We start from the raw sequence: 15,290 nt of genomic DNA on the forward strand, positions 1-15,290 counted from the left end.
TCTTGTTTGATTCTTTGCCAGCATCTCCAAACTTCCAAATGACCCACAACAGGATGAGGAAGACAAACATTTCCTGTGGCTGTTTGAGACTTCTTCTAAAGATGTGCGATAACGGGACCGGGAAGTTTCTTTTCTGCCGGGACTCCTGCTAAGCGTGTCACCAGTGAAGCCACAACACACTTCCTCCAACCGATATCCTGGCGACGGGAAGGCAGAGAGAGTGGAGGACTGATACCGACAAATCAAACACCTGGAGGAGATGATGACGACTTTGAGTCAGGTCATGTAATTCTGATTCAAGACCAGGATGATTTCACTGGTTTACAATTTGGATTTGATTTTTGTGGTTTTTATTTTCTTGTTTTAAACTGAATATCAACAAAAAGAGCCACATGAAGCCCCTGTGGGAGGCCGGGTAATATTACTCTCATGCAACACCTCAGTATAGTAATATTTTTGTAATGATAGATCAGTGGGTCTGACAGGTTAGACTATATCAATATTGGTGACATTACTGCCTATAACCTCCTCAAGAGCTCTGCTCTAACCTCAGTAACTCCTGTAATCCTCTCAATAACTTTCAAAACCTCATCAGATAGATCTGGAACGCCTTTAAAGACCCCAGAAACCTCCTCGTGGAAACTTCTGAAGGACTCGTGAAGGAGGGAGGCAGAGAGAGAGAGAGAGAGAGAGAGAGAGTTTGATAATTACTTGCAGTCATGCTTGTCTTCAACTCCCTGTGATTACAGAGCCACTTACCGACAAATGATGACGCAGCAAAGTCTTTGAATCTGGGCAGGGCCTGACGAGCTGACCAGTTATTACTATTAACCCCTTATGAAGGGGCAGAGAAGCACCACAAACACTGAAATAGTAAAAATACCAGAAAGCTGGAGAGTTCCTTATGGTCTGGTTATTAAGGGCTACTGTTAAAGGCACTTAATTGTGGCAGATAGAGAAGGTGGCGACCCTGCAGTGAAGGTCTGACTGCAGTGTAAATCAACACTCTACTCAGTGACTTGATTACAACTGTTAGATGTTACTGTAGTGGTTACACAGTGGTTCCCAAATAATAACAATAATAATTATAATAATAATAATGTATTGTTAAGGGGGCAGATGTAGGCAAACATTTTGAGATTTTCAAGTGGGCCATGAGTTGGAAAAGGTTTTTGAACCACTGCCCTTTTGGAAGTATTTTACTCAAATAATCTGTCAATACAGTTTTCCTTCCCCCCTCTAAAAATGTGATGTTAAAAAACAGATTTTCATTCAAATTCTTCCAATAGGCCTGTTTCTCAAGGGAAACACCATCCGAGGGGTCCAAAGAACCAAATGAATGTCATTAAAAATTGATTCAGTTGGTCATGTGTTCCGCAGTTGACGGCTCTTTATGGAGAAAGCTGATTGTCCAACACTAGTTACTCCATGACTGTCTTTCCTTTCAAAATATGGGGAAAGAGACTGGGGCTAAAGGGCTGATACATTTATGGACTCATTTGAGAAATCAAAGATGAATAAAGCTCTCAAAACTAACTAGATTGTATCATTTCAGTATGTGACAGTGATGCCATTGGACAGGCTTTTTGTTCATTACTTTCACTGCCTGTTTAAGGATGTGAGAGGTCAGACTGAGCCCATACTGTGATACAATATGAGAAAAATCAGTTCATAAATAACTCTACTACCTGAGTGAGCGTGTAGTGTCTGATTAATTTGAAGCAATTGAGGCTGGTCTTTGCTGTTTTTGAGATCTTTATATTTTTCAAATCTGAGATGTGGATCTAAGATTATTCTATATCTTCTACTTGTGATAATGAAATTAGACATCAAAACATTTATTACATTATGATCTGGTATACTGAATAAACAGCACAGTATGCAGCAGACATTTTAACCATACTCTCAAAAATAATCATCAGCGGGGTTTAATGCAGTATAATTAATGCTTAAATAACGGTGTTGACTGTGGTTTGTCTGTCATGACTCGACATCACCAGGACACGTCACAAGCTGCTTTTGAACTCCAGGCTCTGATCTTCACTTCAAGAGATCTTTCTGTTCGCTGTCTGACAAAGACAGACTCTTCAACCCCACATGATGAAAGGTGTAGAGGTGCGTTCAACAGGATGATTCAGTTGTAACTGAAAAATGTGCAGAAAGCAAAACAAAATGGCAAAATGTTGTGTTTGATATCGGTGCTCACATCATGTCACGCGTCATTATTTATTACAGGCTGTTTACTGCACTAAACTTGCATCATATAAACTGATGAATGTAACGATAAGAATAAAACACAAAGATTACTGAATAAAAATCAAAAATAGTCAGTAGCATAACTACACGGCCAGTGGTGTTTCAAGCCCAATCAGAGATGACCCTTATGACATCACCAGGATTGTTTTCTCATAACTGACAGCAGTATACGCTTAGTGCCGTCAGGTTTAGCAGCGAATGTTAGGAAACAGTTAGGGATGTTGTTCATGAGGCAGTTCTGTGCTGTGGGATCATCTCAGAACATGCAGGATTTATCGGCAGCTCTGAGCAGAGGTCGGGTACAGCAGGCCAGGCAGGTCACAGCATCTTCCAGAACAAACTGACCTCTCCCTAATCCCCACATACTTCCTGCAGGAGGGAGGGGAGGGGGCTGCGATTAGCTGCTTTTCACCATGGGACTCCCTCCAGAGCAGCTGAGAAGTTGATAAACTGTTGAGGTAATTTAGTGAAAGTAGAGATACAACAGTTTTAAAATGTTTAATACAACAAGTCCTCCATATAAAACTAGGGGTGGATGTGGGGTGGAGTAACGCTATTGACTTACCATTTCTTGCTGGTTGTGGGGACCTTAAGGTGTGGTACAGGCTTGAGGTGGGTTCTGGCATCACTGTGAAAACACATCAAATTACTTTCCATTAGAGGACGCACAGGGACATTTCAAGCAGCTCTTCATTTCACCATGAAATGTTTTTGAAGCATCTTTTCACTTAAAGGGAGACTTTTAAAAATCTTTCCAGGATTCCTGTTAACAGTATCTGTAGTTGAAGCTGTGTGCGGCCACCTCCTCTGAAACCAGTGGGAGCTTCCTGCATAACTCGCCCCTGACTATGTTGATAATGGAAAGTGAAATGTGTATGATCTTCTTAAATGAGTCGCATAAATGTCGCATAAAAACACTCTGGCAGTAAAGACTTGAGTGCAAAAGTCATCCTCAAATAGTTGAATGCTGGCGTTCTTAAGTCAGGCCACTGAAGTTATATAACTGAAATTACTTTGAGCCATAATCTACAGTAGCTGTGTCGTGTGGCCCTAACAGGTCTCATCCAGGTTTTACATTGGATATAAAGTTTTAAGGTCTGAAACACTGATCTTGGTGTAAGAGATTACACAAACATTTGATGTCCTCACAGCGTCCCACTCATTGTTTGAGAGCAAACTGAGTTGACATCACATTTTTAATCTTTGGTTTCTGCAGCACAGGAATGAAAAATGTGGATTCTTAAAAAGAGTTGTGTTCTTTTAAATACACAACCCATGATTATAACATAGTGTTTCATCTTCAAAGCATCTGCTGCAGAAAAATAACAGACTAAAATTAGACAGTAAATGCTAAAGTCATGATAGAAACACGGGACTTTATTAAAATGATCACGTAAACTTGAAGATGTAATTTTTTCTAGAATTACACTGGACCTGACTTAATGAATATGAGCAAAGCAGGAGAAGCAGCCAACAGGTTTCATTTGAAAGTATTTAATGTTTTGCTTGCAGTCAATCCTATTATCTTGAATAAATCAATTCTAAATCAATGCATCAACACATTCTTACTTTAGATATATAATCATGTGAGAACAAACCAGGGAGATTACACGTACTTCTTAACAGCAAAATAAATGAGATGATGAAATATAATGAAATAAGATACTCACTCGACACAGGCAGGAACAAAGGTGAGATGATGGAGGGAAGCAGCTCAGCTGAAGGACAAACAGAACGAGCTCAGGACACAGAACAAAGAAAACTGAAGGCACCTGTGTGAGCTGCCCCGTCAGAGACACCTGTGCTGTTCAGGTCAGCAGTCATGTGACCCCACTGCCCACAGGAGACATTATGAAGTAAAAACACATGACATCACATGTCACTGTGCTCTTCTGGGGTCAAAATGTCAAAGGCTGAGACACTGATGTACCTCCTGTCATTTAGCACCACCACACACTGCCTGCTGCTGTAGAGTCGTTCACACTTCAGTGGAGTCAAAGCTCAGAGAGTGTGTGGACGCTCTGAATCCAAAAGGCCATAAAAGAGACACTGAGACTGTCCCCCTGTAAAAAATGACCGGTCGTCTGTGCGAGCAGCTCATTACAGCCAAGAGTCCCTGTCTAAACTGTGTTTGTTATTGTTACAATGGAGACAAAGTTGTGGTCGGCCTGCTGCTGATACTCTTATGGGTCGTACAAGGGTCGGGACAAATGATCTATGTGGTGGTTGAGGTTGGAGGGCTCACCTGAAAAAATAATCCCATTTTAATGAATGAAATCCTACTACATATTCTGACACATGTTCAATCCAGATGTACAATAAATTAAAAGAAAAAAATATGTAATACTGAGTATGCTGCAGAATTAAATCAATTCTAAACTTACAGTAAGTAAATATATCAGAATCAGAATCAGAATCAGAATCAGTTTTATTGCCAAGTATGTTTTCACATACAAGGAATTTCTTCTGGTGATTGGTGCAATTGAGGATCAGGGGGATCAGCAACAGTGGGGCTCTCTAGCCTCATTGATAAGGCTGATAGCAGATGGGAAGAAACTATTTTTGTGGTGAGAGGTTTTGGTCCTGAAGGACCGCAGCCTTCTGCCAGAGGTGAGTGTCACAAAAAGTTTGTGTCCAGGGTGGGAGGAGTCAGCTACAATCCTCCCTGCACGCCTCAGAGTCCTTGAGGCGTACAGGTCCTGGAGGGATGGTAGATTGCAGCCAATCACCTTCTCAGCAGAGTGGATGATATGCTGCAGTCTGTTATTGTCCCTCTCCGTGGCAGCAGCGTACCAGATGGTGATGGAGGAGGTGAGGATGGACTCAGTGATGGAGGTGTAGAAGTTCACCATCATAGTCCTTGGCAGGTTGAACTTCTTCAACTGCCTCAGGAAATACATCCTCTGCTGAGCTTTTTTGATGAGGGAGCTGATGTTCAGCTCCCATTTGAGATCCTGTGTGATGGTGGTTCCCAAGAAGCGGAAATGCTCCACGGTAGCCACGAGGGAGTCGCACAGGGAGATGGGGGTGGGTGGGGCTGGGCTCTTCCTGAAGTCCATTATCATTTCCACTGTCTTCAGAGCGTTTAGCTCTAGGTTGTTCTGCCTGCACCAGGTCACCAGACGCTCAGTCTCCCATCTGTAGGCAGACTCATCGCCATCAGAGATGAGTCCAATGAGAGTGGTGTCGTCTGCCAACTTCAGGAGCTTGACAGACTGATGGCTGGAGGTGCAGGTGTTGGTGTACAGGGAGAAGAGCAGAGGAGAAAGAACGCAGCCTTGCGGGGATCCAGTGCTGATGGTCTGGGAGTCAGACACATGCTTTCCAGGCTGCCATGTGGCAGGTCTCCAGTGAGGTATTGAAGATGTCCGTGAACACTGGAGACAGCTGATCAGCACAGTGCTTCAGGGATGATGGAGAGACAGAGTCAGGACCGGCTGCTTTGCGGGGGTTCTGCTTCTTAAAAAGCCTGTTGACATCTCTCTCCAGGATAGAGAGATAGATTCCTTTGGTAGGGGAGGAGGAGGGGGGTTCTGATGTGGCTCTGATGTGGAGGTTAGTGTCAGGCTTGTCCAACTGTCTTTCAAAGCGGCAGTAGAACTCATTCAGATCGTTGGCCAGACGGAAGTCATTAATGGAGTGGGGGGGTTTAGGTTCGTAGTTAGTGATCTGTCTGAGCCCTTTCCAGACAGAAGCAGAGTCGTTGGCTGAGAACTGGAGCTGAAGTTTCTCAGAGTACAGTCGTTTAGCTTCTCTCACCGCCTTTCTAAACCTGTACTTGGACTCTTTAAACCTGTCCCTGTCCCTGCTCCTGAAAGCTTCCTCCTTTTGCCTCCTGAGCTGACTGAGCTTAGCTGTGAACCAGGGTTTGTCATTGTTATAACTCACCCTGTTACGTGATGGGATACAGCAGTCCTCACAGAAGCTGATGTATGACGTCACAGCCTCTGTGAACTCATCCAGACTGTTGGAAGCAGTCCTGAACACCTCCCAGTCAGTGCAGTCCAAACATGCCCGCAGATCCTCTATGGCTTCACTGCTCCACTGTTTCGATGTCCTCACAACAGGTTTACACAGAAATGTGCAGTCAGTGGGTCAGTAGTGTTAGTAAGTAGATGTATGAAAGGGTGGCGTTGTATGGTGCAAAATAAAAAGTGCAACCAAACCAAAGAAACCAGGTGGTTTCAGTGATGGAGTGAGAGAAACAATGAGGATGGATGATTTGAAATGCATTCTGGGTAGACTGGCCAGGTGCACTGATACCAGCTCCACCTACCAGAACCTGAAGGGAGACAAAACACACAGCAACCAAGGGCAAGACGATCCCAGAGGGTACAGCAGAGCCAGAGGCCTGACACAGAGCCTTTAAATGAGGATCTGGTTCTTCTGAAGGTTTAAGGTTGTGTTAAAAGAGTTGAGCTCATTTGTCCATGAGTTTTGTCACATTGAAGACGAAACAAATAAATCACTTACACATGACTTGACCTACAGACACATGGTAGTGGTGTCATGGTGACTTATGTGTTGTGTTTGAATACAGAAGCATTTGTGTCTTCAAAGTTTCTTAAAAGATGAATTATAATGACTTCCATCAGTTTCACAGCACTAACCATGATGTATAATATCAGGCATTTAATTATAAATCTTCTCAGCCTAAAATATTCATCTTCAATAGAAACTTGAGCCAAACTGAGCTGAGGAGCTTTAACCTCCACTACATCCCTGCTCAGCAGGATGAAGGCGCCCTCTTGTGTTGTGCATCAGTTTTCAGATTTCAGTTGTTCACCTGCTGTGATGTTCACTGCAGGAAGAGGAGTCACACCCTGTAACACTGATGCCGCATTCAGGTCACATGGGAAAGATGGAAGACAAGAGTTTCCAGTCTACAAATATTATTCGCATCAGTCTCCAGGTGGGAACGTGACTTCTACACTTCTGATTGAGCGACATTGAGACAGTTGAAATCAAATCTACAGAAATATATTCATGTTATGGTGACGAGACTGGAGCTGATTTGTAAGACCTTAAGACCCAAGACCTTATCTGTAAGTTGATTTGAACAACAACAACATTTGTTCTGACAAACACATCAGTGTAAATGTGTCTTTACACAGTGAGAACAAAACATCAGTGATAAAGGAAGGTCTGCTGATTTCTCTGTTAAGGCCCATGCAGTGGAAGAGAAACAACAACACACAAATACATCAACGACAAATATCCAACAAACATTTAGAGCACAGACAAGTTTGTGTTTTCATGTGGACAAATGTGAGTTTAGGTCAAACAAACATGATGATGAGCAGTGATATCCTCCATGGCTCCAGCTCCACCTGAACAAACTCAAACATCCACACAACCAGAAATGAGAAGAGGTCAAGGTACCACCCATAATGTTTGATTGACAGGTGATCTGTGTGCAGTGCAGAAACACAACAGCAATGAGCTTTTAGCAACAAACATGGAGACAAAATAAAGTGATGAACTAAAATACAGATTTGAACCAACTGCTCCTTAAATGACCTTTGACTATTTGAGTTTACACAACTCAGCTGTGTCTCCATAATACACATAAAGCCAAAGTCCAGCATGTAGAGGCTGAGTGAATGTGGTCTTGACTCTGTGGAGGAGAGTCATGGTTTCAGAGACACTGTAGAAGGACAGAATACCTGCTCTGTGATCCAGGTACACTCCTACTCTGGAGGACTGAGGACCTGAGACTGGAGTGTTGATTTTGTTGAAACAAAATGTAAAACTGTTTAAGAAACAATCTAATGCCCAAGATTTGTCACTGTGTCCAAATCCACATTCATTCCCTGCTCTGCTGATATTCTTGTATGCAACTGCTACAGAAACTCCTCTTCCTCTCCTCTCCACCTCCCAGTAACAACGTCCAGTCAGACTCTCTCTACTCAGGACCTGAATACATGAAGTGAATCTGTCTGGATGACTAGAATAAGACTGTTGTTGACTCATAAATTTTACTTTTCTGTTTCCCTCAGATAATAACAGCCATGTGTGTGCTGTGTTTGGATCCAGTGTGATTTCCTGTGAATATCTTAAGAAGTCAGCTCTGGTCTTGGGCTCTGGTTGTGGCAGTAAAACATCCACTTGAGTCACTGTCAGTGAGATGTTTGTCCGTGTCTCTCTCAGAATGTCCTGTAGTTTATCTCTGAGCTCTGACACAGCTGCTGTCACATCCTCAAAGTCCCTCAGAGGACGGATATTGATGCTGGATGAGTCTGTAGATTGACTGAGTGGTGACAGTGAGGGGTAGTTGTATAGAAACTGGGTGTGATCCTCTGTGTGTGAGAGCTGCTTCAGCTCAGCGTCTTTCCTCTTCAGCTCAGTGATCTCCTGCTCCAGCTTCTCCTGAAGCTCTTTGACTCCACTCACTTCAGTTTCCTGCTGGGATCTGATCTGCTGCTTCACATCAGAGCTTCTTTTCTCCATGAGACGGATCAGCTGAGTGAAGATCTTCTCACTGTGCTCCACTGCTTTATCAGCAGAGCCATTGATAGCCTCCACCTCCTGTTGAAGCAGCTTCACATCTTTCTCTCTGTCCTGGATTCTCTGCTGGATGTTTTGTCGACTCAGCTGGAGCTCTCTCTGCCTCTCAGTCCTTTCTGCTGCAGCTGAGACTGTGTCGTGGCCTTTATGTTCATCCACAGAGCAGAGATAACAGATACACTGCTGATCAGTGCGGCAGAACATCTTCATCACCTCATCATGACGAGAGCAGATGTTCTCCTGGAGCTTCTTGGAGGGCTCCACCAACTTGTGTTTCTTTAACAGAGCAGCTTCATAATGAGGCTGAAGGTGTTTCTCACAGTAAGAGGCCAAACACATCAAACAGGATTTGACAGCTTTCAGTTTTCTCCCAGTGCAGACATCACAGGCCACATCTTCAGGTCCAGCATAGCAGTGATCAGCAGGAGCAGCTTGGAGTCCAGTCTTCTTCAGCTCCTCCACTAAAACTGCTAACATGGTGCTTTTCACCAGGACAGGCCTCGGTGTGAAGGTCTGCCTACACTGAGGGCAGCTGTGGATTTTCTTCTCATCCTCTTCATCCCAGAAGCTTTTAATACAGTTCATGCAGTAGCTGTGTCCACAGGGAATAGTCACCGGATCCTTCAGTAGATCCAGACAGATGGAACAAGAGAAGGTTTCCCGGTCCAGCTGAACTCCTTTCTGCGCCATTTCACCTCTCAGTGTCAACGACTGAATTTCACTTTCTCAGAACAGAAACTAGTTTGAGCTGTGATCTACACAACATGTGTCTCTGCAGTGAACGGGGCCTGTCAGCTCTCTCACTTCACCACATGTTGGTTCCACCCATCTTCAGACTGTAGATCTGAGGGGGAGGGAACAAGGAGACACATGAACAGTGGAGTTGGCTGTGTTAGAGAGCAGGAAGAAGAGGGAGGGTTATCAGGCTGTGACTCAGTCCAGGAGGAGGAGCAGTTTGATACTGTGTGTTTAACCCTTTGCTTTTTTGTTTAGTATCGAGCTCATTTGTCTTTTAAAAAAAAATGATCAGCACAAATTTTAGATGAGAAATAATATCCTTTCAGTTGTTTTCCAAATGATCCCTCAGACATCACACTGTAGATATTATGTTGTCATCATCTCAGCAAAACTCAAGTTTTACAGTTTGATGTCAAAACAATTATTAATACAAAAGCACCAAGAGTGAAACAGCTGTTTGAAATAATACAAACACACTGGAGTGAACCCCCAACTTAACAACAATCTGATGTTAGTGAAGAATAAACTACGATATTACAAAATGTCACATGTAGTTGATTACTGGCTTTATAATAAGACCAGAGTATAGTCTCAATAACCAAACAAGAACTACATAAAGTTGATCAGTTACCTGGGAACATTTTCTAATGAATAAAAGAAAAGCAACAATTTCTGCATTTTATTTAATGGAAAAGATGAATTCCTACTGACTTGCAGCAGCTTCACAGCACTAACCAGGATGTATGACATCAGGTGATTTATCATAAATCTTCTCAGCCTAAAATCATCATCTTTAGTGTTTATTATTCAGAATGAAAATCAATCAGACAAAAACAATTTAAAGCTTGAAGGGTGCAGTAGCATTATCTGACATACTTTTGTCAAACAGCCACTAAACAGCAGTAAGACTCTCACACTCAGTGTTTCCACCTCTGTGTTTATTTCCACTCTCACAGTCAGTTACAAAGTTCACACTCACAGCTACAAAACCAGCATCTAAACACTGTGCAGGAGGAAAATGATCAAACTGATACAACATCACAGGTTTGATGATTTCATGTGAACAAATGTACACATGGCAGAGGATATGGAACAACATTAATTACTCTGTACAGTCCATGTTGCTGTTGTGTTGCTACCTGGTCCAGAGTTGCTTGGACTTGTCTTTGTAACCAAATGCACATTTATTTAAAATTCCTGTTCTACGAAAATCCTGTTATTGTACATCCACCATCCCTCTCCACCTCCCAGTGACTACATCAGTCAGACTGTCTCTACTCAGGACCTGTCAGCAATTAGGAGGAAACCGCCTCAGATATACACTCATATTTTCTCCATCAGCTTTGAATCAGATCCTGGAATGAAGACACAAGAAAACATTTGATTGATTATTGAGGAAAATCAACTTTATTGATGACTTGAAGCTTCAGTTTGTTCACACATTGAATCAGTAAAGTCTGTTCAATGACTCTTGTTCAGTGATTTCATGAACAGATTGACTTCATCCACACAATCAGTTTGTTTCACCTGAATCTCAGATATGGAAAAGAAAAGAATCAATCGTCTCCTCATTGATGATTATCATGATAAAGACACTTTGATAAAACCTCTGACAAACACATTAATGTAAATGTAATTATAGATTTGTGTCTTTACACAGTGAGAACAAAACATCAGTGATAAAGGAAGGTCTGCTGATTTCTCTGTTAAGGCCCATGCAGTGGAAGAGAAACAACAACACACAAATACATCAACACAAATATCCAACAAACATTTAGAGTTCAGACAAGTTTGTGTTTTCATGTGGACAAATGTGAGTTGAGGTCAAACAAACATGATGATGAGCAGTGATATCCTCCATGGCTCCAGCTCCACCTGAACAAACTCAAACATCAACACAACCAGAAATGAGAAGAGGTCAAGGTACCACCCATAATGTTTGATTGACAGGTGATCTGTGTGCAGTGCAGAAACACAACAGCAATGAGCTTTTAGCAACAAACATGGAGACAAAATAAAGTGATGAACTAAAATACAGATTTGAACCAACTGCTCCTTAAATGACCTTTGTCTATTTGAGTTTACACAACTCAGCTGTGCCTCCATTAAAAGAGTAAAGCCGAAGTCCAGCATGTAGAGGCTGAGTGAATGTGGTCTGGACTCTGTGGAGGAGAGTCATGGTTTCAGAGACACTGTAGAAGGACAGAATACCTGCTCTGTGATCCAGGTACACTCCTACTCTGGAGGAGTGAGGATGTGAAACTGGAGTTTTGATATTGTTGAACCAAAATTCACAACTGTTTTGGTCACAATATAACGCCCAAGATTTTTCATTGCGGCCAAATACACATTCCTTCCTGCTTCCTGCTCTGCTGATATTCTTGTATGTGACAGCGACACGAACTCTTCCTCTCCACTCCACCTCCCAGTAACAACGTCCAGTCAGACTCTCTCTACTCAGGACCTGAGACCAGTCAGTGAATCTGTCTGGATGACTAGAATAAGACTGTTGTTGACTCATTGCTGTTGCTTTTCTGTTTCCCTCAGATAATAACAGATGTGTGCGTGCTGTGTTTGGATCCAGTGTGATTTCCTTTGAATATTTTAAGAATCCAGCTCTGGTCTTGGGCTCTGGTTGTGACAGTAAAACATCCACTTCAGTCACTGTCAGTGAGATGTTTGTCCACGTCTCTCTCAGAATGTCCTGTAGTTTATCTCTGAGCTCTGACACAGCTGCTGTCACATCCTCAAAGTCCCTCAGAGGACGGATATTGATGCTGGATGAGTCTGTAGATTGACTGAGTGGTGACAGTGAGGGGTAGTTGTATAGAAACTGGGTGTGATCCTCTGTGTGTGAGAGCTGCTTCAGCTCAGCGTCTTTCCTCTTCAGCTCAGTGATCTCCTGCTCCAGCTTCTCCTGAAGCTCTTTGACTCGACTCACTTCAGTTTCCTGCTGGGATCTGATCTGCTGCTTCACATCAGAGCTTCTTTTCTCCATGAGACGGATCAGCTGAGTGAAGATCTTCTCACTGTGCTCCACTGCTTTATCAGCAGAGCCATTGATAGCCTCCACCTCCTGTTGAAGCAGCTTCACATCTTTCTCTCTGTCCTGGATTCTCTGCTGGATGTTTTGTCGACTCAGCTGGAGCTCTCTCTGCCTCTCAGTCCTTTCTGCTGCAGCTGAGACTGTGTCGTGGCCTTTATGTTCATCCACAGAGCAGAGATAACAGATACACTGCTGATCAGTGCGGCAGAACATCTTCATCACCTCATCATGACGAGAGCAGATGTTCTCCTGGAGATTCTTGGAGGGCTCCACCAGCTTGTGTTTCTTTAATGGAGCTGCTTCATAATGAGGTTGAAGGTGTTTCTCACAGTAAGAGGCCGGACACGTCAAACAGGATTTGACAGCTTTCAGTTTTCTCCCTGTACAAAAATCACAGGCCACATCTTCAGGTCCAGCATAGCAGTGATCAGCAGGAGCAGCTTGGAGTCCAGTCTTCTTCAGCTCCTCCACTAAAACTGCTAACATGGTGTTTTTCACCAGGACAGGCCTCGGTGTGAAGGTCTGCCTACACTGAGGGCAGCTGTGGATTTTCTTCTCATCCTGTTCATCCCAGAAGCTTTTAATACAGTTCATGCAGTAGCTGTGTCCACAGGGAAGAGTCACCGGATCCTTCAGTAGATCCAGACAGATGGAACAAGAGAAGGTTTCCCGGTCCAGCTGAACTCCTTTCTGCGCCATTTCACCTCTCAGTGTCAACGACTGTTTGAGTTTCACTTCCTCAGAAGTGAATCTAGTTTGAGCTGTGATCTACACAACATGTGTCTCTGCAGTGAACGGGGCCTGTCAGCTCTCTCACTTCACCACATGTTGGTTCCACCCATCTTCAGACTGTAGATCTGAAGGGGAGGGAACAAGGAAACACATGAACAGTGGAGCTGGCTGTGTTAGAGAGCAGGAAGAAGAGGGAGGGTTATCAGGCTGTGACTCAGTCCAGGAGGAGAAGCAGTTTGATAATGTGTGTTTAACCCTTTTCTCTTTTGTTTACTATCGAGCTCATTTGTCTTTAAAAAAAATGATCAGCATAACTTTTAGATGAGAAACTCTTCTTTGGATCTTTGGGTTAAGAGATGATTCCCAGCTGTCTGAGTTTGTTCTTCTATTGTCTCAAAATATGTTTTACTGTTGGTTTCATAAATGAAAGTAATGAGGCTGCAGTACATGAAAAATAAAGAGAAATAAATCTCTGTTTTCTTTTCAATATTTTTGAATAGTTCGATAAAGTTCTTGAAATATTTTTGAATCAAACAGGTTAAATTTAGAATGTAATTTTGAGCAAAATAAAAATATTTTAATATTTGATGCATTTAAAGAAACAAACGAAAGACTTTTTGCACTGTGAATCCCACAGTACTTGAATTTGACTCTGTTGTTTAGTTTTGGAGTTTTACACATGTGATCAATAATATCCTTTGAGTTGTTTTCCAAATGATCCCTCAGACATCACACTGTAGATATTATGTTGTCATCATCTCAGCAAAACTCAAGTTTTACAGTTTGATGTCAAAACAATTATTAATACAAAAGCACCAAGAGTGAAACAGCTGTTTGAAATAATACAAACACACTGGAGTGAACCCCCAACTTAACAACAATCTGATGTTAGTGAAGAATAAACTACGATATTACAAAATGTCACATGTAGTTGATTACTGGCTTTATAATAAGACCAGAGTATAGTCTCAATAACCAAACAAGAACTACATAAAGTTGATCAGTTACCTGGGAACATTTTCTAATGAATAAAAGAAAAGCAACAATTTCTGCATTTTATTTAATGGAAAAGATGAATTCCTACTGACTTGCAGCAGCTTCACAGCACTAACCAGGATGTATGACATCAGGTGATTTATCATAAATCTTCTCAGCCTAAAATCATCATCTTTAGTGTTTATTATTCAGAATGAAAATCAATCAGACAAAAACAATTTAAAGCTTGAAGGGTGCAGTAGCATTATCTGACATACTTTTGTCAAACAGCCACTAAACAGCAGTAAGACTCTCACACTCAGTGTTTCCACCTCTGTGTTTATTTCCACTCTCACAGTCAGTTACAAAGTTCACACTCACAGCTACAAAACCAGCATCTAAACACTGTGCAGGAGGAAAATGATCAAACTGATACAACATCACAGGTTTGATGATTTCATGTGAACAAATGTACACATGGCAGAGGATATGGAACAACATTAATTACTCTGTACAGTCCATGTTGCTGTTGTGTTGCTACCTGGTCCAGAGTTGCTTGGACTTGTCTTTGTATCCAAATGCACATTTATTTAAAATTCCTGTTCTACGAAAATCCTGTTGTGTTATTGTACATCCACCATCCCTCTCCACCTCCCAGTGACTACATCAGTCAGACTCTTTCTGCTCAGGACCTGTCAGCAGTGAGGAGGAAAACTGCCTCAGATATACGCTCATATTTTCTCCATCAGCTTTGAATCAGATCCTGGAATGAAGACACAAGAAAACATTTGATTGATTATTGAGGAAAATCAACTTTATTGATGATGTGAAGCTTCAGTTTGTTCCCACATTGGATCAGTAAAATCTGTTCAGTGACTCTTGTTCAGTGATTTCATGAACAGATTCATTTCATCCACACAATCAGCTTGTTTCACCTGAATCTCAGAGACGGAAAAGAAAAGAATCAATCGTCTCCTCATTGATTATTATCATGATAAAGACACTTTGATAAAACCTCATAGACCTTATTTGTAAG

The 15,290-nt window shown here is 42.2% G+C and overlaps 2 protein-coding genes and 1 long non-coding RNA gene across 3 annotated transcripts; all 3 read right to left on the reverse strand.

The window, feature by feature from the left end:
* Positions 1–1,905: 1,905 nt before the first annotated feature.
* LOC139629815 (uncharacterized) lies at positions 1,906–4,066 on the reverse strand. The gene is made up of 3 exons (XR_011693050.1): positions 3,927–4,066; positions 2,822–2,884; positions 1,906–2,706 (listed from the first exon to the last, which is right to left on the reverse strand). It is a non-coding gene; the product is annotated as an uncharacterized lncRNA (long non-coding RNA).
* A 1,590-nt stretch (positions 4,067–5,656) lies between these two features.
* LOC139629131 (tripartite motif-containing protein 16-like) lies at positions 5,657–11,315 on the reverse strand. Its single transcript, XM_071491548.1, has one exon. It carries the CDS (start codon positions 9,451–9,453, stop codon positions 7,783–7,785), a length of 1,671 nt encoding a protein of 556 aa, XP_071347649.1. The 5' UTR covers positions 9,454–11,315; the 3' UTR covers positions 5,657–7,782.
* Positions 11,316–11,437: 122 nt separating this feature from the next.
* Positions 11,438–13,662, reverse strand: LOC139629130 (tripartite motif-containing protein 16-like). The gene has a single exon (XM_071491547.1). The coding sequence runs from the start codon at positions 13,244–13,246 to the stop codon at positions 11,573–11,575; it is 1,674 nt and encodes a 557-aa protein (XP_071347648.1). The 5' UTR covers positions 13,247–13,662; the 3' UTR covers positions 11,438–11,572.
* Between the last annotated feature and the right edge of the window lie 1,628 nt (positions 13,663–15,290).

The sequence above is a fragment of the Trachinotus anak genome, unplaced genomic scaffold (genome assembly GCF_046630095.1).
Source record: "Trachinotus anak isolate AG129_WGS33_773 ecotype Australia unplaced genomic scaffold, CSIRO_AGI_Tana_v1 ptg000012l, whole genome shotgun sequence".
Classification (NCBI taxonomy): domain Eukaryota; kingdom Metazoa; phylum Chordata; class Actinopteri; order Carangiformes; family Carangidae; genus Trachinotus; species Trachinotus anak.

Coding starts and splice junctions, on each gene's coding strand:
- LOC139629130 (XM_071491547.1), bottom strand. CDS start 13,246: ATGGCGCAGAAAGGAGTTCAGCTGGACCGGGAAACCTTCTCTTGTTCC.
- LOC139629131 (XM_071491548.1), bottom strand. CDS start 9,453: ATGGCGCAGAAAGGAGTTCAGCTGGACCGGGAAACCTTCTCTTGTTCC.